This window comes from Acanthaster planci, linkage group LG18, assembly GCF_054643075.1.
Source record: "Acanthaster planci isolate LZ-2023a linkage group LG18, COTS_SCS, whole genome shotgun sequence".
Lineage (NCBI taxonomy): Eukaryota > Metazoa > Echinodermata > Asteroidea > Valvatida > Acanthasteridae > Acanthaster > Acanthaster planci.
Window position 1 is genome coordinate 13,072,323 of NC_141794.1, and position 20,051 is coordinate 13,092,373.

At 39.3% G+C, this 20,051-nt stretch overlaps 3 protein-coding genes across 9 annotated transcripts in view; 2 read left to right on the forward strand and 1 right to left on the reverse strand.

The window, feature by feature from the left end:
- The window catches only part of ift52 (intraflagellar transport 52), a 44,960-nt gene extending 38,327 nt beyond the window's left edge, over positions 1–6,633 (reverse strand). The window contains exon 1 of one of the 2 annotated variants that reach the window (XM_022246877.2): positions 6,543–6,633. Coding sequence is in view for 1 of the 2 variants with exons in the window: in XM_087148811.1 (XP_087004937.1) it covers positions 461–487 (27 nt within the window). In the remaining variant the exon portion in view is untranslated. Of the gene's footprint in view, positions 1–460; positions 589–6,542 lie in introns of those variants that run through there. The other variant, XM_087148811.1, reaches the window with a different exon arrangement.
- LOC110985681 (serine/threonine-protein kinase Sgk1-like) overlaps positions 1–15,616 on the forward strand; it is a 40,889-nt gene extending 25,273 nt beyond the window's left edge. For 5 of the 6 annotated variants that reach the window (XM_022246871.2, XM_022246875.2, XM_022246874.2 and 2 more), the window contains exons 3-12: positions 5,791–5,874; positions 6,559–6,707; positions 7,008–7,148; positions 7,431–7,572; positions 7,715–7,959; positions 8,911–9,034; positions 9,560–9,655; positions 9,838–9,945; positions 10,389–10,529; positions 11,556–15,616. In XM_022246871.2, coding sequence (XP_022102563.1) covers positions 5,791–5,874; positions 6,559–6,707; positions 7,008–7,148; positions 7,431–7,572; positions 7,715–7,959; positions 8,911–9,034; positions 9,560–9,655; positions 9,838–9,945; positions 10,389–10,529; positions 11,556–11,726 — 1,401 coding nt within the window. In that variant the 3' untranslated portion in view covers positions 11,727–15,616. Of the gene's footprint in view, positions 1–635; positions 767–5,790; positions 5,875–6,558; positions 6,708–7,007; positions 7,149–7,430; positions 7,573–7,714; positions 7,960–8,910; positions 9,035–9,559; positions 9,656–9,837; positions 9,946–10,388; positions 10,530–11,555 lie in introns of those variants that run through there. The other variant, XM_087148812.1, reaches the window with a different exon arrangement.
- A 149-nt stretch (positions 15,617–15,765) lies between these two features.
- On the forward strand, positions 15,766–19,412 carry LOC110985700 (trace amine-associated receptor 8b-like). Its single transcript, XM_022246912.2, has one exon. The coding sequence runs from the start codon at positions 18,417–18,419 to the stop codon at positions 19,410–19,412; it is 996 nt and encodes a 331-aa protein (XP_022102604.2). The 5' UTR covers positions 15,766–18,416.
- Positions 19,413–20,051: the final 639 nt, after the last annotated feature.

The following is a 20,051-nucleotide window of genomic DNA, read 5'->3' on the forward strand; positions in this document are numbered from 1 at the left end:
TTGATAAGCCACATGTATGAAGCATTTTAGCAAATCTTATAAGAGTAACAGCTGTTACAACCTGCAAATTGTGTGGCAATTGCAGAACTGTCTTCACAGGATCCAGATTTTTTTTTCGAAGTTTTTCTTGGAGAGGAGTTCCTGGAATAGAAGAACCTCAAGGATTATGCAAAGTACATGCACACATAGAATGTATATCACTTATTAGTGACTGTCTGTTTTCTTGAAATGAATAAGACTTTGGAGAATTTTACTTCAGTTTTATCTTCAAGCAAAACGGTTGTACATTACTTCTACTTGTTATAAGCACTAAGACTTTCAGACAAATCTCTTACACTGGATTTGCTCAAGCACCATCAAGCGTATTTCTGTCAGACAGTGGGACGTCTACATTACTGTTAAGATTACAGTTGAGCCTGGTTTATGTCAAATGACAAATAGCAATCCAAAAGTGACTTACATGTAGATGCAAGATTGTGGTTGTCATATTGCACTACTGTGAGGGTCTATTTGTGCCAGTCAGACACCAGGCTTTATCAGGGTAACTGTTGTTTGTGCTTGAAGAGGAATCATCAACCAACTTTCCAGCAGTTAGAAGAAATTATCTCTCCAGCAGTCAGAGGAAATTATCTCTCCATCCTGCCGAAAATTTTTCCCAGTGGACAGGTGTCTCCGCCCTCATTTTTTCCTCATCATGGCAAGTCTGGTCAAGCTCGTGTTCGTCTGCATGCGTCCTTATAATCAATCTATTCATAACAGGAAGAAGGTGAGTAGACCTCACTTCAATTTTGGGTGTCAAGAAAGACTTGAAAACATGGACCTGTCTTTTTTGGCTCCATGGTGAAAGTTAGTAGCTGTCAGTGCTTTCATGTGGACATGTGTTTTGTCAGTGCCATTTTGTACCCCATAGCTAACCCCTAGTATTGTATCCACTGTCAGCCAGCCAGCTGCATTACGTACATTTAGTGTACAGTTTTCCAGAAAACAAAATCAGCTGTGGCGATTTGCTAAAGAAAGCCTAGCTGTTGAGAGGAAGAAGCTTTCATATCAGAATTGAATCACACATGTAGTACTTCCTTTATATTAGTGCAGATGTCTTAAACATTTTACTACGTGTACTTTGTACATGCATGTACATGAAGGTGCCGGTATTTATTCAAAGCTTGCGTAAAGCTGACTTTAGCAGGTTACAATGCACTTACATGTATCAGCAGTACATGAAGTTTGCGTACATGTAGTTTAAATTCCTTTCAAAAATGCGCACACTGTCAATTGTAGTGGTTATACCGTACCTGTCAGAAAGGTCTGTCCGTTTAACCCATTTTCGTGATCGTCCTTGCAGTCTGTATTTTGTGTTTGTCCAGTTGAAGATCCTCAGTATATCCCTACCCTCTGAAACCTTCCTGTTTGGCCGATGAGCAAAGTTAGTGCCTTTTGACCTCGTCACTGTTGGTTCAGCCAGTTGCTCTGGCAGAGGATTTGTCCAATTAACAAATGACCCTTCCTCAAATCCGCGCTCCCTCATTGGCCCTGCTTTCATTCAAGTGTATATCCACACACTCAAAACGTGACTGGGAGAGAAACAGATGGTCTGACTTACCCGTTTTGTTTTTAAAACAGTGTCTCATGATGATGATGATGCAAGGAAATCTTTTGACCTCCTAATCCCCAACTCCCATGAACTTTTGTTTTGTGATACTGGTACATTTGTATATGTGTACCAGTAAACCAGGTGGTTCATGCCAAGCTGTTAAAATGAATCAGTATTCTAGCTTTCTTGGGTCTTTAGCCAAGAAGATTGTGGATGGAATGCTGCAAAGCAGTTACAAATACATGTGCATGTAATCCACCATCTGTAGGCTACACCTTTTATGGCTATATGTGTACATAGCTGCCTGATGCAAGAGGAAATTGAGTTCAGTGCTAAATACATACATACATGTAATTATATGCAACTTGTGAAGCAGAGATAGCTGTACACATGTACCGGTACATGTACATGTTTGTATGCTGGGAACAGTATGGGATATGTACATACATGTACATGTACAAGTGTCATGCATTGTTTTTGGCTGGTACATATGTACATGTACATGTAACTCTCCTTTAAGCAAAACTCTTCTTAGCTGAGCTGAGATTTGATTTGAATGGCTGCTCAAGATTTGGCCTCGATCTGGTGATGTCAGCCAGGCCTCATATTGGTTCCCTCAGATGTACATGTAACTCAGGATCCTGTGTGGTGAAAACCACCGGACAGGAAGGACTCCCCGTTTCTGTGCCCTAGCTGTCAAAAGTTATGCTGAGCTTTCATTTTCCTGTTACACTCCTCATGTACATGTACAATGCAACTAGTACATGTAATACCCCCCCATAACTTATATGTACACCGACACTTTGTTACATGTAAGTGTATGCAGTTCGTGTGTTGGAATACGGTAGGGTTTTTAGTTTGCTTTTAAGTTTGATGTTAACCAAGTTTTGTGATTGAGATCGAGACAATTTCAAACTTGCCGTCCAAAAGATATCAATCGAGACACCCCCCCACATTTTCGTGCATGTACATGCAGTATGGCTTGACCAGTGTTGAAAAATGTATTCAGGGAGGCTTGGCAGTTTGTTTAGGTTATGGTGTCAGTTGTGGGATGTTTGGGTTTTGTTACATCCCTGGATTGTTAATAATATGAAACCTGCAGTAAATTTTGCCAAGAAAACACTGGGCATACACATGGACAATTCAAAATATCGATACCGCAAACAGAATACATGTACATTGTATGTGGAGAAGTACATGCACAGTATGTACCAGGAAAGGTAGATACGAGTATATTGATAAATGTAAATGTAGCGTTAGGAATGCGTAATGTTGGTTTCCATCTATTTATGCCCTTTCTGAAGGACCCACTACACCTTGATAAATGTCACCAAGGCAGTATCAAAACAAACTGGCAAGTATTTATGGACTTTGTTTGATAGCTAGGATCTACTCTTCAGCTCCGAACATGGAAAATTGTAATCATTACACTTCTAAATATGTCACAGACAAGACTTCACCTTGAGTAGATAATTTGATCCGTCTGTGTGATGTGATGTGCCCACATGAAGCTCATATTTAGCAATTCATTGCTGCACTGAGATACAACCCCCCCCCCCGATAAAAAAATGGAAGGAAATTTTCATCTTATTTTTCCCAAGATTTAGTAAATACTGATCACATGTGGCCATAATGAGACACCTTCAAACTTTCCAGCTGTTAGTCTGTGATGACCTGACAAAAGTAATAAAGCATTTACTGTGTGGGGATTTAATTATTTCAAGTCTTGGTACAGATACTATCTTGGCTTCACTTGCACAGCTATACGTATATTGGAGGCCCTTTTTACGTATCTCAGCTTCGCAGGCTTGTCATTAATAGGTAATGACACAACTTGTTCAAAGCAATTACAAACCACAGCTGTTCCATTCCCCTTCTGCTCTCATTTAGCTGCAGATTGTCACTTCAAGCTCGGGTCACGTTAAGGGTTTTATCTTGGATTGAATTTGAAATGTACCACATTTTGTGTCTTTGAACTTATTATCAGGATGTCCCTCCCATCTCCTACTTTACACCCAGATCATTCCAAGTTTTGCAGATTTCAGTATCTCAAGTTATTTCAAGAAAACAGAAGCAGCGTTTGTGATACTGAATCAAGGAGATTTCCTACGTCATTTACTGTTCAGTCAACTGAAGTATCCTGATTGTTTACATCGCTTTCCAGCAATTGCTTTAATACTCATTGTTCAGGGATTAGTGGTTGAGGAACTGGAGCTTAAGAAGGTAATTGATAGGACTGATTGAACAAAGGCACTGCTGGCTTGAGGCAGGTTCTTCCCTCTGCCAAAAAACCATTCTTAATTAATTGTGTCCTTGCAGTGGCTGGGATGTGTTTTAGCTACTATGTACAGATGTATGGTATTGGAATACCGGTAGGGCAGCATGTTATATTTGTTGAAGTCTTGCCTGGTTTGATAGTGTTACAGGGTTTTTTTTTTTTTAGGAAATTTCTCTTGGCAGTGATCCAAAGATACTGTACATATTTTAAGATCACTGTAGGTGTGGATCATCTTACATGATTGTTACAAATTTTCAGTTACTTTTTGAAGTGGTTATCTTAATGGCATCCCCTGTCTCCCATGGGAGAACAGCTGTGATGGCCTTCTTAAAATGTCATTTGGCTGAGAAGATTTATAAAAGGATCTAAAACCTTAATAATGCTGTAATCATAAAATGCCATAGATGGGGATGGGGGGCACTTGCTGTCAAGTGCAGCAAGTCCCAAGCCTAGGTTTGCTCATATTTCACTGTCCTTGTAATATTGGCAGGCCTCCCATGATCATTGCCCTCTGTTCTGACCAAATTGGGATCAGGTTTCCAGAGACCTTTGATGGCATCCACTAGCAATGTGCTTGTGGGCATTCAAGTAAGGAAACACGTACATGTACAAGTGGTTTTGGTGATATATATTGCGGTAAATGCAGTGAACCCTACCTGTACTGAACACTGTACAATGTACATGTACATGTAGGGCCTACCCAGTACTAGTATGGTACCATGGTACTGATATGTACATGTAAGTTGCTGAACATTTCATAGTCACCTTTAAACAATGGAGAAAGTTTGGTACATGTATGCAAAACCAGTTTTTAACCCTAACCCCCTAGGGTGTACGTGTATGTAAAATCATATTGAGATTGGAGGATTTGGGACTGTTAGGGTTAATTAAGGAACTCCAGAACTTGAGAATGCATCCGATTAAAGGTACACTACTTTAAAGTGAACAGTTCACGCACACTGTACATGTACATCATTATATGTGCAGTATTCTCTGCACATTTTTTTCCATAGGCTGTTGGTTACTCTGAATAGGAGTGCATGTACGTGTACAGGAGGGGGGGATACGTGTATGTAAACAGATTAACAGTACTTTCTTTTAAACTTAGTCATTTTACTGACAAACATCAAATTAAGTACTGGTACAGTAATCCCCTTTTTTTTATTGTAAGCTCGTGTGTCATTTAATATTGTTATGATACTTAAAGTAGTGATTATGAGAAGAGTTGAGGAAGAAGGTTGGGAAACTGTGGCCAGAGTACAGAAGTACTGGAGGGTAGCGGTATAGTTCCTTTTCTGTGCATAAAGAGTTTTTCTTACATGTACATGAGAACAGGTTGGTGTCGTCCTTAGCTTATGTAAAGTACAATGTACACATTGCACAGTGTAGTTGTACGGTAAAAAACTGCAGTCACACCAGTACAGTAACATACATGTACATACAATCATGGAGCACTGATGCAATGTTCCCTATAGGCCACACAAGTGGATAGGGCATAACTACCCTATAGTACCAGGTTGTGTCTCGTAAAAGGTCAATTCAAGGCTGGGTGTCTTCCTGTGCAAGCTTTGGATGTTGACACATTCGGAGATCATTACCTATTGTTAGGTTCCAAAGTTCACATTAACTGCAGCATAGCCCATAATTTCCTTCTGAGATTGGTCATAATCATTACATGCAAACTTGTGCATTGATAACCAGTCTTCAAGTACCACAGTGTAAAATTATCGAGTTTTTTTTCAACAGTCTCATGGGCACGTTTTTCCAAAACTAATCACAGCCAAACTGGAGATAAACTGCAGGCACTTGTTTGTCATCGCCTTGTTATGTTTAACAATATCAGATTAACACATTCTTAATCCAATTATTCGTGGAGTTGTTTCTCATTTTGTGATTTATTTCCCTTTTATTCATCTTTAAGGTGTACAAGGTTGTCGTGGTAACAGGAGGTAAGACGTGGTTCATCTTCAGAAGATACAATGAATTCCACAAGCTGTATGAGATGGTGAGTCCAAAAATTTGTTCAAACATTTTGCTGCACTTCCCCAAAATTTATCAGTCTCATTTCACTTCAGTGTAAAAATTTATCCATGATTCACACACATGTCAAATGTACACTTGTAAGAAAAAGTCAGCGGCCTTAAAACCTTATGCGCATGTTCCAGTATGTGGACATATATTAGCTCTGAGTAATGAATTTTTTTATGTTGGTAGTTCTGTTTATAGCTCAATGCACCATGTGTACATGTTCTTGAGTGGATTTGCTTGTCAGTTCTTGTTTGATTGCATGGGTTCTTAGAGTTATAGCTGTCTGGGGCCTTTTCATCCCATACTCTCTGTTAAAGCTGGCATTTCCTCCCCCGTATTCTTGGTAAAAAATTTAGTGTTTTGCATTTTGTGGAGACATGGGCTGACTGGTTGAATTCACAGGATCAAAATTTCTCTTGATTATTTTAAAGCTATATTGTGGTAGGTTCCCAGAAGTCATCTCTTTTCTAGCATGTTTGGATTTTCCGTTTGAAAGCATTTCTGGACTGATGAAGGGGCGTAAAGTATTCTTATTGAAAGCAGATTTTGGATATACTCTGCATGTACATGGAAATGAATGTGCAAAGTATTCATCAGCATTTGAAGTACTCACAATTTTCTTGTAGAGGTTTCATCAATACTTACTTGTTTCCTGACTCAGCTTAAGAAGAAGTTTCCAGAGGCTGACTTCAAGTTGCCTGGGAAGAAACTCTTTGGCAACAACTTTGACCCAGAGTTCATCCGACAGCGACGTGAAGGGCTCCACGACTTCATCCAAAAGATTATCACAAATCCAAAGATTCTGAAACTGTAAGTGAAACCTGGTTACGTGGGTTATTTGAAAGATATTGAAGGATTAAGGAGATATTTCATCACATAACTGCAGTTTCATGAAGAAAATCCAAGCAGTTGATACCACTAAAAGCAAACATTTCAAGTTTAGTGTAGAACTCTCCTCAGCTCAGGTCCTGGAGTGGTTTTTTTGGTTCCTGTGAAACTTTCATGGAGTGATAAAAACACATATAGTAGGATGAGGAGATCTGAAGGGGTTATGTACATGTATTGGTATACTGATGTGCACCTTTCATGTATGTTCTTTTCTTTCAACAGACCAGACGTTCAAAACTTCCTGTCCTTAGATGACCCTCGCATCAACTCAGACAACAATGTCATTGATGAAAACAATACAGAATACTTCAGCGATCCCAAAGATCCAAATACAATCAACCTGGGGCCATCTGCAAATCCCTCGTAAGTAGTAATGAAGATTTCTTTCATTCTCGAAGTACCGAGTGTGTTTGACCGATTGTTTAAGTATTCAGGATGCAGGCTCCAATCTCAGTAATGGGTCATGCTCAAGTTGTTGGGAAAAAGCATTGTAACACTTGCATCCCAGAAAGATTGTCAGTGTATCATTGGAGGCATACCTGTACATGCAGTCAACTACTGTGTTTATATTTACTTTACTGGAAGGGTATCACCGAAATTTTTCCTTCTGGAAGTTTATTGATATATTCTGTTTTTCATTTTCAGGGCAAGACCAAGCGACTTTGACTTTCTGAAAGTCATTGGGAAGGGAAGTTTTGGCAAAGTGCTCCTAGCAAAACACAAGCACCTGGGCAAAGTGTATGCTGTAAAGGTGTTGGAAAAGAAAGCTATTATGCAAAGAAATGAGGTAAGGATCCTGAGCACAGAGCTGGAGACTAGGAAAGAAATCTGCCAATCCAACATTCAAGAAATTTGTCTTTTTTTGGCATGCCCTTGAGAGAGTTCCAAAGTATCGTTATTCTGTTCTCTCCTTTCCATCCTGCGCACAGCAAAAACACATCATGGCTGAAAGAAATGTCCTCCTGAAGAACCTCAAGCATCCCTTCCTCGTCTCTCTTCACTACTCCTTCCAAACCCCTGACAAGCTGTACTTTGTTCTTGACTACATCAATGGTGGTGAGCTGTTCTTCCACCTGCAGAGAGAGAGGAATTTCCCAGAACCAAGGGCTCGATTCTACGCTGCTGAAATTGCCAGTGCAATTGGCTACTTACATTCCCTGGATATTATTTACAGGTACATGTAGGAATTGGATAATGGAGTTTTTGCCAGAATGTAGGCTGATTTTCTGGTTTTGATGTGATGGGGCTGGTTTGTCTGCCAGGTGATTGTTGGCTGTCTCCCAATCTTCTAGCCAAGCATTCTGGCTTCAAATCACTTTCAGCCTGGATTGGCGATAGTCTTCCAGTCAGTCTGCCTCAGTATTGTAGTCAAGACCTCTGAGGACCATCACGAGACCCTTACAAGACCACCACAAGACGAACACAAAGCCCTCTGTCTGAATTCATGTCACAACCTATTCAAATGAACTTCAACAAAAGCATTCTTTTGTCATTAATAACCCTATTACTTGGACTGGTCTTGAGACCAGTCTCATGTCAGGTTTTGTGATGATCTCAACTACAACAATGGTCTGCCAGTCTGTCAGTCTGCATTTTTGACCGAGTATGATAGTTGATTCATGTAGGCTACTCAGCACCTTCATTGTCTCTTAGCTACAAAGTAGAAAATGGTTGTTGGGAAAGTGAGTGCTGGGGTAAGATCAGCATAAATCAGTCTACCTATACACATGAAGTTTTCCAAATCCTAGCTTCTTCAAGTCTACAATCAGTTTGGAACATTTACTGCTCTAAAGATAAAAATGAAAATTCTCAAATCTTGTCTAGACACTCAAAATATTTCCAGCACAAAGCTGTTGGTACCGGAAGGCCTTAAGTTGGGGACTAAGTTAATGAAAGTGCAGCTTGAGGCTGAAGATTGAGACAAAGCTGCGATTTGAGGGAAACAAACTAAGATAAAACTGGCAATCTATTCCTCCTAGCAAAGTTATCTTGCTAAACATTATACTTTCCCTACAGCTTTTTAGGAATTCCCCCACTCTCCTGGATAGTCGATAGGTTAGTGGCCATCTGATTATCATCGTTTTGTTTAAAAACTGTCAAGATGTGCTCATTTTGTTACTGGCAGAGATCTGAAGCCAGAGAACATCTTGCTTGACAGTGAAGGTCATGTTGTCCTGACAGACTTTGGTTTGTGCAAGGAAGGCATTGAAGCTAAAGGCACTACCTCCACATTCTGCGGAACACCTGAGGTACATTTAATTCTGCTTCTTCAGACAAGATTGTAGGTTTTGTCCAGTCTCAGACAAGCCTGCCGAGTACTTAACATGCAGTAGAAGTTTGGGGAAAATGTTTTTTGGAGAACTACTACCCTATTCCCCCATGTGTCTTCTACCCTGTGTCGTTCTGTGTCTAGCCACGCTTGCAGATGTCCACTTTCCAAAGAGATATTTTGCCCTTAAAATAAAAAGTGTCCAAACAGAAGAGATCAGCATTACACTATTAAATTAATTTTTCCACAAATTGAATTCCTCACTTGCTACAGAGAGTTTTAAATTATGTGAGGTTGTGCCATTGAGGGATGTCAGTCACGGTTGTTTACTCAAGTCGTCTGTTTTTTGTTGTCTCTACCACTTGAATCAAAATTGCTAAGCGGAGAAAATATGGCCATAGTCTCTGCTGCCCTCTTGGTTCACATTGTGTCAGTGTCTTCCATTACTAGTCATGTGCATTCCTCATCCCAGTAACCTTTTTATTAATTCTGTCTTCCTCTTCAGTACCTTGCCCCGGAAGTCTTGAGAAAGCAGGAATACGATCGCAGCGTCGACTGGTGGTGCTTAGGTGCTGTACTCTATGAAATGCTCTCTGGACTGGTAAGATGACTCTCCATTCCTCCTTACTGCCTTCCTCACCTAAAGCCTGCCCCTTCAGGGATAGCAAGCCCTGCCCCACAGTTCCCTTTTTCTTTGGGGATCTCAGTTAAAAGAAAGGATAAGATACATTTTTATAATATTGATAGTAACTTCAGTGCAGAAAATCTTACATTTTTCTACAGCCGCCATTTTACAGCCGAGACACAGCTGAGATGTATGACAACATTCTCCACAAACCACTGCGAATGAAGAGCAACTTCTCTGCACCAGCCAAGTCCATCTTGGAGGGAGTAAGTGGTTTCTGCAATTAGAAAACTAATGAACATATCCCAGAGTGTGATGTGAAAGGTCAGACTTTCAATTAGTGTTAAAAGTCCAAGTAAGAGTATTTCAGTTTACCGGGTATGTACGTTTGTAAGATCCAGTTGTGGAAGCTGTGGTGACTTGTCTTATTGATAAAATTGAAGTTCAGAAAGACTTGATATCTGGCCTTTACAGAGGCCAGAATATTTGCGTTGAGGTTGTGACCGAGTCCTAAATTCTGGAGACAGAAATACTTATATTTCCATAAGTATATTGTCAAAGAGTCTTTCAATTTTGTGAAGCCATGTCTTTGACAGTGGTGGGAGTTGCCTGTTACCACATTTGACATACTAATGGCACTGTCTGAAATTGTCAAGAGACTTGTTGGATGGTATAATGTTATGAAATGTTTCTTGAAACCACCTTGCAGATGCTTCAGAAAGACCGTAAGAAGAGACTTGGTGCTGGAGTCGAGGACTTCAAAGTAATCCGTAACCATGAGTTCTTTGATCCTATTGACTGGGAGCAGCTAGATGGCAGAGAAATCACACCTCCATTTAATCCTAGTGTCGTAAGTACCATGTCACTAAACTTCTCGAAGCTCTGTCCTTATAGACCAATCCATTAAGCCCTGGTCCTTTGTGCTCTGACCATTCACAGCCGTGATGTATGTCGGACAGGTGCGCATAACAGTCCGACTTGGGTGCACGGGTGTATGATGCTCACACCTGGAACCTTTAGTGTGGTATTGGAGAAGAGAATGTGGTAAGTGCTCACAGGTGCAGTGGGCGGGGCTTACTGGATCGGTCTATTGTTACCTTCAGACATTAAAATTGCAGGTATTTCTTCCTTGCCCCAAGTACATGTGCGCACCCTAAGTAAACCTTAATTGGTTTAATAAATTGATAGTTCCGAAGCATGATATTGTGCTTTGTACATTTTCCTTTGCGGATTGCTTGATTGTGTCCTGTCTTGCTGTTATCAGAAAGTGTACATGTATTTAAACAAAGAGTAACATCAGATCTTTTGATTTCACAACATATGCTCAGCCTAAAGAGGGCAGTACGTAAGTTTGTATGTTCAGAGACTGTGCCATCTTGTATCTATTAATAGCTGCTTAGGCCAAAAAACTAGTTATGCTTCCTGTTTCTCTACTTACCATACCTTACTCGGTATTTTGATGGTGTGACCCATATTTTTTTTCAGATGCCATGTAATGGGAAGCAAACCCCTTTCTGTCGTAACAGAAAGTATTTACTGAGTAGTTTTGTGTTCTAAGCAAATACTTGCTGAAAACCAGTCAAGGAATATATTTTTTCCTGAGGTTGCCATCTTTCTGTGGTCAGCAGCTGTGAAGGACCCGTACCAGTACCTGGCTGGATCATGTGTTCTTTATTATACATTACTGTATGATATTCCATGAAATGTCCAACATTAATCATCCTCTCTTTTGTTACCATTTTAATGCTTAAGGAATTTGTGCTTAGAATCCATAGCTTGTCAGTGAAAAGGTTAAACTCCTTTTTTCATTAAATTGATGTTTAAGAATAAGCAATCCCTAGCTTTTAAACATTGTAATTATCATTGGCTATTTCAGAGCAGCAGTATGGACACCAAGAACATTGACCCTGAGTTTGTTCGTGAGCCCGTTCCTCAATCAGTGGGTCGGTCCATTGAGCCACACATGGTGAGTGCTAGTGTGCAAGAAGCAGATTCCGCTTTCACAGGATTCACCTACGTCCCACCAAGTGAAGCGTTTGATGACTAAAACAACTCAGTATTTTGCTCCATCAAACAAGTGTCTGCGCCCAGCTTAGGTAACGTATTTGGTATGCTAAAACAGAAGCATCCTATCGGGAGTGATTTGATAAGATCGTAATCTATTGATTTACTGTCAGTTGAAATGTTAACTGTCAATGCGTTCGTGCTTCCAGCAATCCCAGAATGCATTGCTTGCCAAATATTGAAATCCATTGTGCATTTCAATCAAAGCCTCCAATAGAAATTTTCGGAGATGTACCGGTAAATTTTGTAGTAAGTAGAATTTTGATTTAAAAGGAGGCGTAGGATGAAGATCCTATACTGTGTGTTGTCACAGACTCTTGGGAGGAAAAGAAATAACTGGAGCAGAGGAATGGGTGGCCGGTATGTTTCACTGAGTGATGAGTTTCTGGTAATATAACCAGACTCCCAAAATGCTGTTTGAGATATCTCATATCTCAAGAAAAATATTTTAGCCAGTGTGTTCAATAATGTGTGCTCGTTTATTTTCCATTCATCTGTATTCTAATGTCAGGTGTCAATTGTACACAAATGTCAGTGCTATGAATTAAATGCATTGTCAAATTTGTATGTGACAAGATTTTTTTTTCAATTCTTGCAGAGTGGATAATATTTATTTTTTTGTTTCATTCTTGTTTCTGTTACATGCAGAAATATTACAAGTTTGTAAAAATGAAAACTAAAAGAGATTTAAATTGTATTTAACTCATTTGAAATTTGATAGGATATGGGATATTGGAATTTCGAACCAATTACATGTACATGTATTCCAGTTGATTGATAACATCTTATGTTTCAATGCTGCCAGTTTCAATGATTTTTGGATTTTTTACATCTTTAAAAAATCAACCAGAAAATAACTAAGGAAAAAAATCTGTATACAGTTGCTTAAAGAGGTATATTCAGTGAAATGTTAATTAGTGAAGAATACCTCAGAGTCTGCATTCCACACTCTACGTACTTTTACTGAGTTTTGCCAAATCACTGAGTGATTTTTCAACTCGTCGTTATATTAGTTGCTAATAAAGGAAGCTCAAAGAAACTGCACAATTGTTCTTAGGTATAGAAAATGAAATTGGTATTCTTTCATTTGTACCAGTGTTACAGAATTATAAGTTCTTTCTTTTTGAGATTTGATTTGCTGATAGATATTAAGTCTGTTAAAATTCTGATAAGAAAGTTCCAACTTTTTTGTTGAAGCACGGTTTAGTTATATATCGCTTTGTTAATCTTTTGGATCCATTTCTTTTCAATAATTTGCAAGAAACTTTGCACCTTTATACTGTAGCTCTGCCTTTTGTTTGGCTCTTTGGTGTCACACCAAGTACTCTTTCCGGAACAAATGATATCCATAGTTCAAGATGAGGCCTTAGGCATTTAGTTATTAGAGTTTTTGTTAATGTTTTCTTTGGTTTAAGTTCCATGAAAAGTCACATTCCTATCTTGAGTATTCATGTGGAAGGATAGGTTTCAGATAATGGCCAGTGAATATTCATAATTTCTTGTTTAGATTTGAAGTCAATTTTAAAGAAAACCATCTTGATTTGATTTGTTTTGTTTAAGACTCTGAAAGTTTAGAAGATTTTATGCACTGTTCCAACACTAATGATCTCCTTTTTCACAAATGGGATAATCATGTAACAAATCTTTAAACTTATGATGCCCTGCTTATAAAAGTGTTGCATTCCATTGTATATGAATAGTGTAAAACTTTACCCCTTCAATCCTAAAGCTAAAATGTTCAAGGACCAAATTAATGTGAGGAATTGGACTTGTAGCATTCCACATATGGCAGCTTGTATGTGACAAGAAGCTTGTGTTCTGCATTGATTTTGCAGGATGACATATCACCCATTCTTTTCAAAATGCACAATTCTCTGGAAATCTGTTGACTACTAGTACCTTAAACAGTTAAACTCATCAATATTCAGTTTAGCAGAAAGTCTAAGTATTCTTTGAAATGTAATCCTTTATGTTGTTTAGGTGGAAGTTCTAGACCGGCTAGATAAGTTAAACATGCATATCAATACTTGGAAAAATGACAAGATGTTAAGTCAAACATGTGCCAAACAAATTTTACACACCTTTTTGAGATTCAAATTAGATAACTATCAATTTATAATGTGGCACTAAAAAACCTGACTAATTAGTTTGACAGTGAAAAATTTAGCCTTGCAAATACAGGTGTCAGCTTAATGTATGCAATGTACATGTGTTGCTTTTCATTGGTGTTCAGCTACACATATGAGGCAACTTGATAAAAGTGTGTACAAAACATCTTTAAATTTTTTTTGTGATTGACCCGTAAAGTGGACATACTTTACTCTCATATTAAGTTGTAGTTGTATATGTACAGTTGATTCTTTATTTGTTTGCATTTATGCATTACTTTGAAGTAACAGAAACCAAAGACATTCCATTATGTACCGGTAGACTTTCATTTTATATTCACTTGCAAAATAAAATTTAGGACGTATGAACTACGCCTAATGTACTTGAATTGGGCTAAAATACCATCGGGTGGAAATTCAAACAGAAGTCTTTTATGATACACAAAAATTCTCTTTTGTCCTATAAATTTTACTTTTAATTTCATATCGTCATAACATTGTGTTTCCAATCTCTGCGATGTAGATACATGTATGTTGTGCTCTGGTGAGATCATACATGTACTTCTCTCTAGAATAAAACTGGTTAAAGACTTCCTAAAGAGAATCAGCAGAAAGATAAAGTGAGTAAAAAAACGAGGATGTTTACGTCGTGTGCCATCTTAGCTGTATCATGTGGCTTTTCGATGCATGTTGCACGTTTGATTTGTAGTAGCCTGTACATGGTAAGCATGGTGTCTTTGGCAAATGTGGCGGTGTACTTGTTTTCCTCAGAAATCGTTAAAAACATTAATAATTTTAGTTTCTGAGAATATGTGAGAAATGTAAAGCTGTTTGCTTTTTGGAAAAGATATAAACTTCAGTGAATGATAGGTCTATGTACAGGTTTCACGCCGTAACTGGGACGTGAAACGTACATGCAATGTTTAGCACGTTAAGGCCTGTAGTGTAGGCCTGTCAAATAACATTAAAAAATCCTCACCAACGTGTATGAAAAACTTATACTTACAGCAGTTGTGAAAATGGTAGAACAGACACAGGAGTGTAGAAATGCCAGAAAGCGTTTTATCTGTCGTTCTAAGCCAACGGCGAAAGAGGAAAATTTGGAAAATTCCGACCAAAGAACTGTCATAAATTCCTTCAGTGATAACGCAGTACCATCTTAGCTGTATGTACCTATTATTACATTGCCGTGGCTGTAAGGAGCCAGCGTAGTTTCAAGGTGTTTAACGTTCGTAGTGTGTACGGGTACCAGTTAAAAGTTTTGTCTCGCTGGTGCCCATATTACCGATACGTACAATGTGATGCACATGCTTACCTGGTTCGAGTGGAAGTTTTTTAAGCAACTAGACTGGCTGTCACGTCATTGAGGTGTGTTGCACATTTTCACATGTTTACATTGTCATATGGCATAGCCTTGCTTAATTGTTACACACAGGCTTTCATTATTTTTCTAAATTACTTCGGGAAAGTTTTAAAAACTGTTGAATAAAAGAGTTAACATGCAAGAAATGCCAGCTTTAAAACGTTATAGTAACGTGTGAAATACAGTGAAGATTATAGAACTGTTGGTTTGATAATAGATAATGAAATAGGTCGACGACAGTATATTATTTAATTGTAATCGAAAGGAGATAGATATATATCGAAATCATTGTACATAATGTAATATACGTGAAATAATACCTCTCAGATATATTGTACGAAGCGTTTCGAAACCACATAAGGAGAACTGGAATAAATTGAAGATATAAAATATGCTTTCAAACGTGACATCTAGTTATTGTTTGATTAATGTTCTCATCATGTTGACTCTCACGGCACCGATATCCCGTCTAAAACTTCAGATGCTGTGTAAGTTCATGATGGATGATAGCACATGAGGGGTCAAAGTTTAAACTTTTCTTCCCCGCCCACATGCAAAACCAAATAGTTTAATAGTAGACTGTCATGATTTGTTGTAGCATATATACGTAAATTAATCAGTTACGACGAGTCGCCATATTTTATCTCAACTTCGCGGCCGGCAATGCCAAAACATTTTTTTTTTAAATTTTGACCTCTCAGTGTGTGGTTGCATTATGTCACTAAGATATTAAAGGAACAAAACTGGAAATCAGAAATTAGTGCGCATGCTCCGTTGTCAATTGCAGCGTGGAGAAATATTAATGTTGACGACCTAATACTGGGGTCGTTCCGAAACGCGTGTTCTGGCCACGGCGTCGATCATCATTAACGTCCCACGCTATCCACCAGTGAGCACTTATAGCCATTTCCAATAGTGCCCATTAGGACACGGCTGAGCTTTGCCTTTCCCGCTTTCAGTAACTTGGTGATGTTTGACTAACGGATAAATAAGTTGTCAAAAAGCCATTAAGGTTCTGAGAAAGAAGCCATCTTTCATAAAGAGCAAAGATGCATTTACCGGAAATCGCTTTCACTGCGTCACTGTCAGGCTGTTTGATTTCTTATTGGGTAGTGTATGTTGTAGCCAGCTTCATCATTGTGCGTGTTGGTAATCTGTTGCCAGGCTTACCCGATACTTTTATAAGCTCTGTAAACCTCAAATATACTTATGAAATGTTGCCTTGTCCTGGTTTTTTTTAATAATTAAGCCTCGTTGTGATTATATTTGCTTTGGAAGGATGGAAGATAAGTGACCGTTTGGAATAATAAATCAACATAGGAAATATCCAGGTCTAATTTTGCCCTGCCAAATGCAAGTACTGTGATTGACGGTTTTCATCCACTTTCGGAACAGCGGTGTATTTGACAGTAAATGGTTTGCGGACAGGGGTTATTCATCATTGATAGCAGTAATTTATCTGTACCCGCTCTTTCAAGGCTAACTCCCTGACATCAAAAGTTGGAAGTGATATAATGGTCAAATAATACCCTCATGCGGAATAATAATAATTTCAACATTTAAAAAGCGCAAATTCCAAATAGAATTTGTTCAAATGCATTGAACAGTAAAATGGCCTAAATATATACTCAGAAAAACCACACTAAAATATTATATCCATGACGGACCATAGTACATCTACAAATTATAATACAAACAGAAGCACTAATAATGAAATAATTATAACTGTGAACATCTATGCAAATTAATTTTGTAAAAACACCCGACGAAGCTTAATAAAATGTTGCAAAATTAAACCACAAAGTACCACAAAAAATAACATCCAGATCAATACAAGGCCGATCGCATGCTGTTTATTTTTATTTACCGTAATTAACGTTTTCTTGTGCTGTATTGTTTTTATTTGTGGCAGATTTCAATACATGTACATCTGTATTCATTTGCAGCTAATAGTTTCAATGGTTTGAGGTATAAAGGGCTAAAGTTGGAACTTTTTCCAAAACTAAATTTGAAAATTGTTCCTCTGTATTCTTTTATTTGTTGTTTGTTTTTTTCCACAAGCACCAACAATCACCAGACTATCACTGCTTAAAGTTAATCGCGTAAGGCAGTGTTAATGGGTGGACAGGAATTCAGTGTACATTTTGTCTGTGATATTACATAAAGTGCATTACAATAATTATCCCCATCAGGCAAGTTCATCACAGGGTGCTCTCAGCACGTTGCACTGGGTACTCTCAGCGCGTGGCACTGACGTTGACGATCCCGATCACCCATTGGTCCACATGAAGGCTATATCCTCCAAGAGTCATGTATATAGAACTATATACCACTCCACCTATCTCCTCTCCGAAATGAGGGCAGACGATCTCTCAAGATTAGGAAGCCTTTGTGCGTGACTGTTTGCCGCTGACGCTGAATTTTTTCTGTCGATACAATCAATGTCGCCAAATTTATTTTTTGATGTTTAATGAAGAGAGGGTAGACTGTCATTCGTTAACTTGACAACGTGAAGCCAAAGTAATCATATAAATCCCAGAATACTGGTAGCGGTGCCTTTTCATGAACAAACCAACACTCCAGACGAGCTCGGGGATTGTCTCTGGCTTATTGTATGTAACTCGTAGCGGACAGAGCCGAAGGCGAAATGATGTCTTTTGCGTCAGTGTAACAGTACATGCTTAGACGAAAAGGTACATCTGAGACGTCACTTTCGTAACCAGAACAATTTCCTATCTCTTACCTAAGAATATACGGGAAAATTTGAGTTCATAAATGCCTCGTTTTCTTCTCCGAATTGGTTGAAGCCTGACCATTTCCTCTCTACTTTGGCACTACTTCAGTTCGGTGTGTTTTGTAAAAATAAGAATTGTAAAGTTGTGGCTACTCATTCAACAGGAAAAATCACAACAGATGGCTATTTTTTTGTGATATTGGAGCGACTAGTAAGAACCGACGAGGGACAACATTTTCATTGACAGTAGTATAATTCGTCAGGCAGACTGCTCCTGTGAAACGTTTTGCACGACACTGTGAAGTTCCACTAGTACTGGGATGCACACTTGCCGCAGCACTTCAAGATATATGCGATGTCGATAATTCTTGTGCAGGATAACCCACTTATACAGTTACCTATCTGTGAGGATATCAAGATTTTTCACATCAAGGCGGAAACATTGAATGACTAATTACTCCGATTTAGATGATGAATGACCAAACCGACACCCTCTCCCTCCAGACTCCGCCCACTTCAGAAGAACCCTCTTCCCCTGTGTCTCCTGTTGTACTCACCTTTCGTACAACTCTCATTACCGTCGTTGCCATCTTCATAGTGGCTGGTAACATCTTCTCCATCGTTGTTGTGCGGCGAATCAAAGACTTAGCCGACAGCACAAAGATTCTGATGACATCCCTAGCATCCAATGACCTTCTTGTTGGTCTGTACGCTATACCGTCTATCGTGGCCTCGGCACTAGACCGTTGGCCCTTCGGGGACGTCGTTTGCAGAATCCAAGGCATCGTAGCTTTGACATCGGTGACTTTATCTGTTTCTCTCATCTGCATGTTGAATTTGGAGCGCTACGTCGCCGTCACCTATCCATTTCGATTCCCTGTTTGGTTCCAGAGGCGGTGGGTGTTGGCTGCTGTGGCAGTAGCGGTCATTCTATGCACAGCTCTTGTGGTCATCCGCATTTGCTTCATCATGCCCATGTCTTACATCCCAGCTAGCGTACTGTGCATCGGTCAGCACGGCACGGCCGTCCTGGAGATCATTGTGACTATTGTCGTAGCAGTGGCTCCGGTCGTCATAATGATCATTATCTACCTGCGTCTCATCCAGATCAGTCGCCAGCACGCACGGAAAATCAAAGCGCAAGCCGGCGGACAAAGCGGTCAGCAGAGAGACGCCCGCCGCCCAGGGTCGGATACCAAGGCTGTCCGGACTTTTCTCGTGGTCACCCTCTGCTTCGCCTTTTGTTGGGGACCCATCCAAGGTTCTCGAGCCTGTGCAGCCGTGTCTGGTATCTCCCTACCAAACTGGCTGGTCTTCGTTACGACTTGGTTGGCTGCATCCAACAGCTTCTGCAACGTCTGCATCTATTATGTCTTCAATGCATCGTTCCGATCTGAAGCAAAACGAACACTTGATAGGTTTCGATGCAGCAAATGCACATCTGTTGGCCCGCTGGAGACTTAACAATCTGATGATACCCTCCAGTAGGAGTGGCATATTGCATTTGTAAAAAGATATAAAGCAATGGGTCCCTGTCTCCTGTATATTAAATCTGCATTTTGGGAACAAGTAAAAATTCTTATTGGAGCATCTTAATTTTCAAGCACAGCAGAAAGACCTTAAACTGTAAGCAGTAAAAGTTGTTTTGTCACCAAAAATGAAAAATCATTTTGTGGGGCACAGCGCATTCCCGAAGTCCCGGTGAAGGTCGCAGGTTCAAAGCCCCTCAAGTGTTTTGTTCAACAATGATAAATACCCCTGTAAGTTTTTCCATTCTGGTTTTCTGAATTATTGGCACCTTACAATGTTGTGATTCAAGGGTTCCAACTTGTTACCATTATCTACGTTCATCGTAAACAGCTCACTTGTCCAAGATCAACAAGTCACCAGCTTCTGGATGTGAATCTATATAATACAGCGCGATCGGGAGCCACAAACCGCAACCACAAGGCCACATGTCTGTCCCCTAACAATTTGTTATCTGCCTTGCATTCATTATCGCCATTTTCATCCAAAAGCAAAGTAACAAGTAAACAAGTTTCGATATTTACTTTGGGTTGATAGTATAAATATACGCTTTCGCTGGCTAAGAATAACTAGTAC

Excerpts from the sequence above, each read along its gene's own strand:
- LOC110985700 (XM_022246912.2), top strand. The coding sequence starts at position 18,417 with ATGATGAATGACCAAACCGACACCCTCTCCCTCCAGACTCCGCCCACT.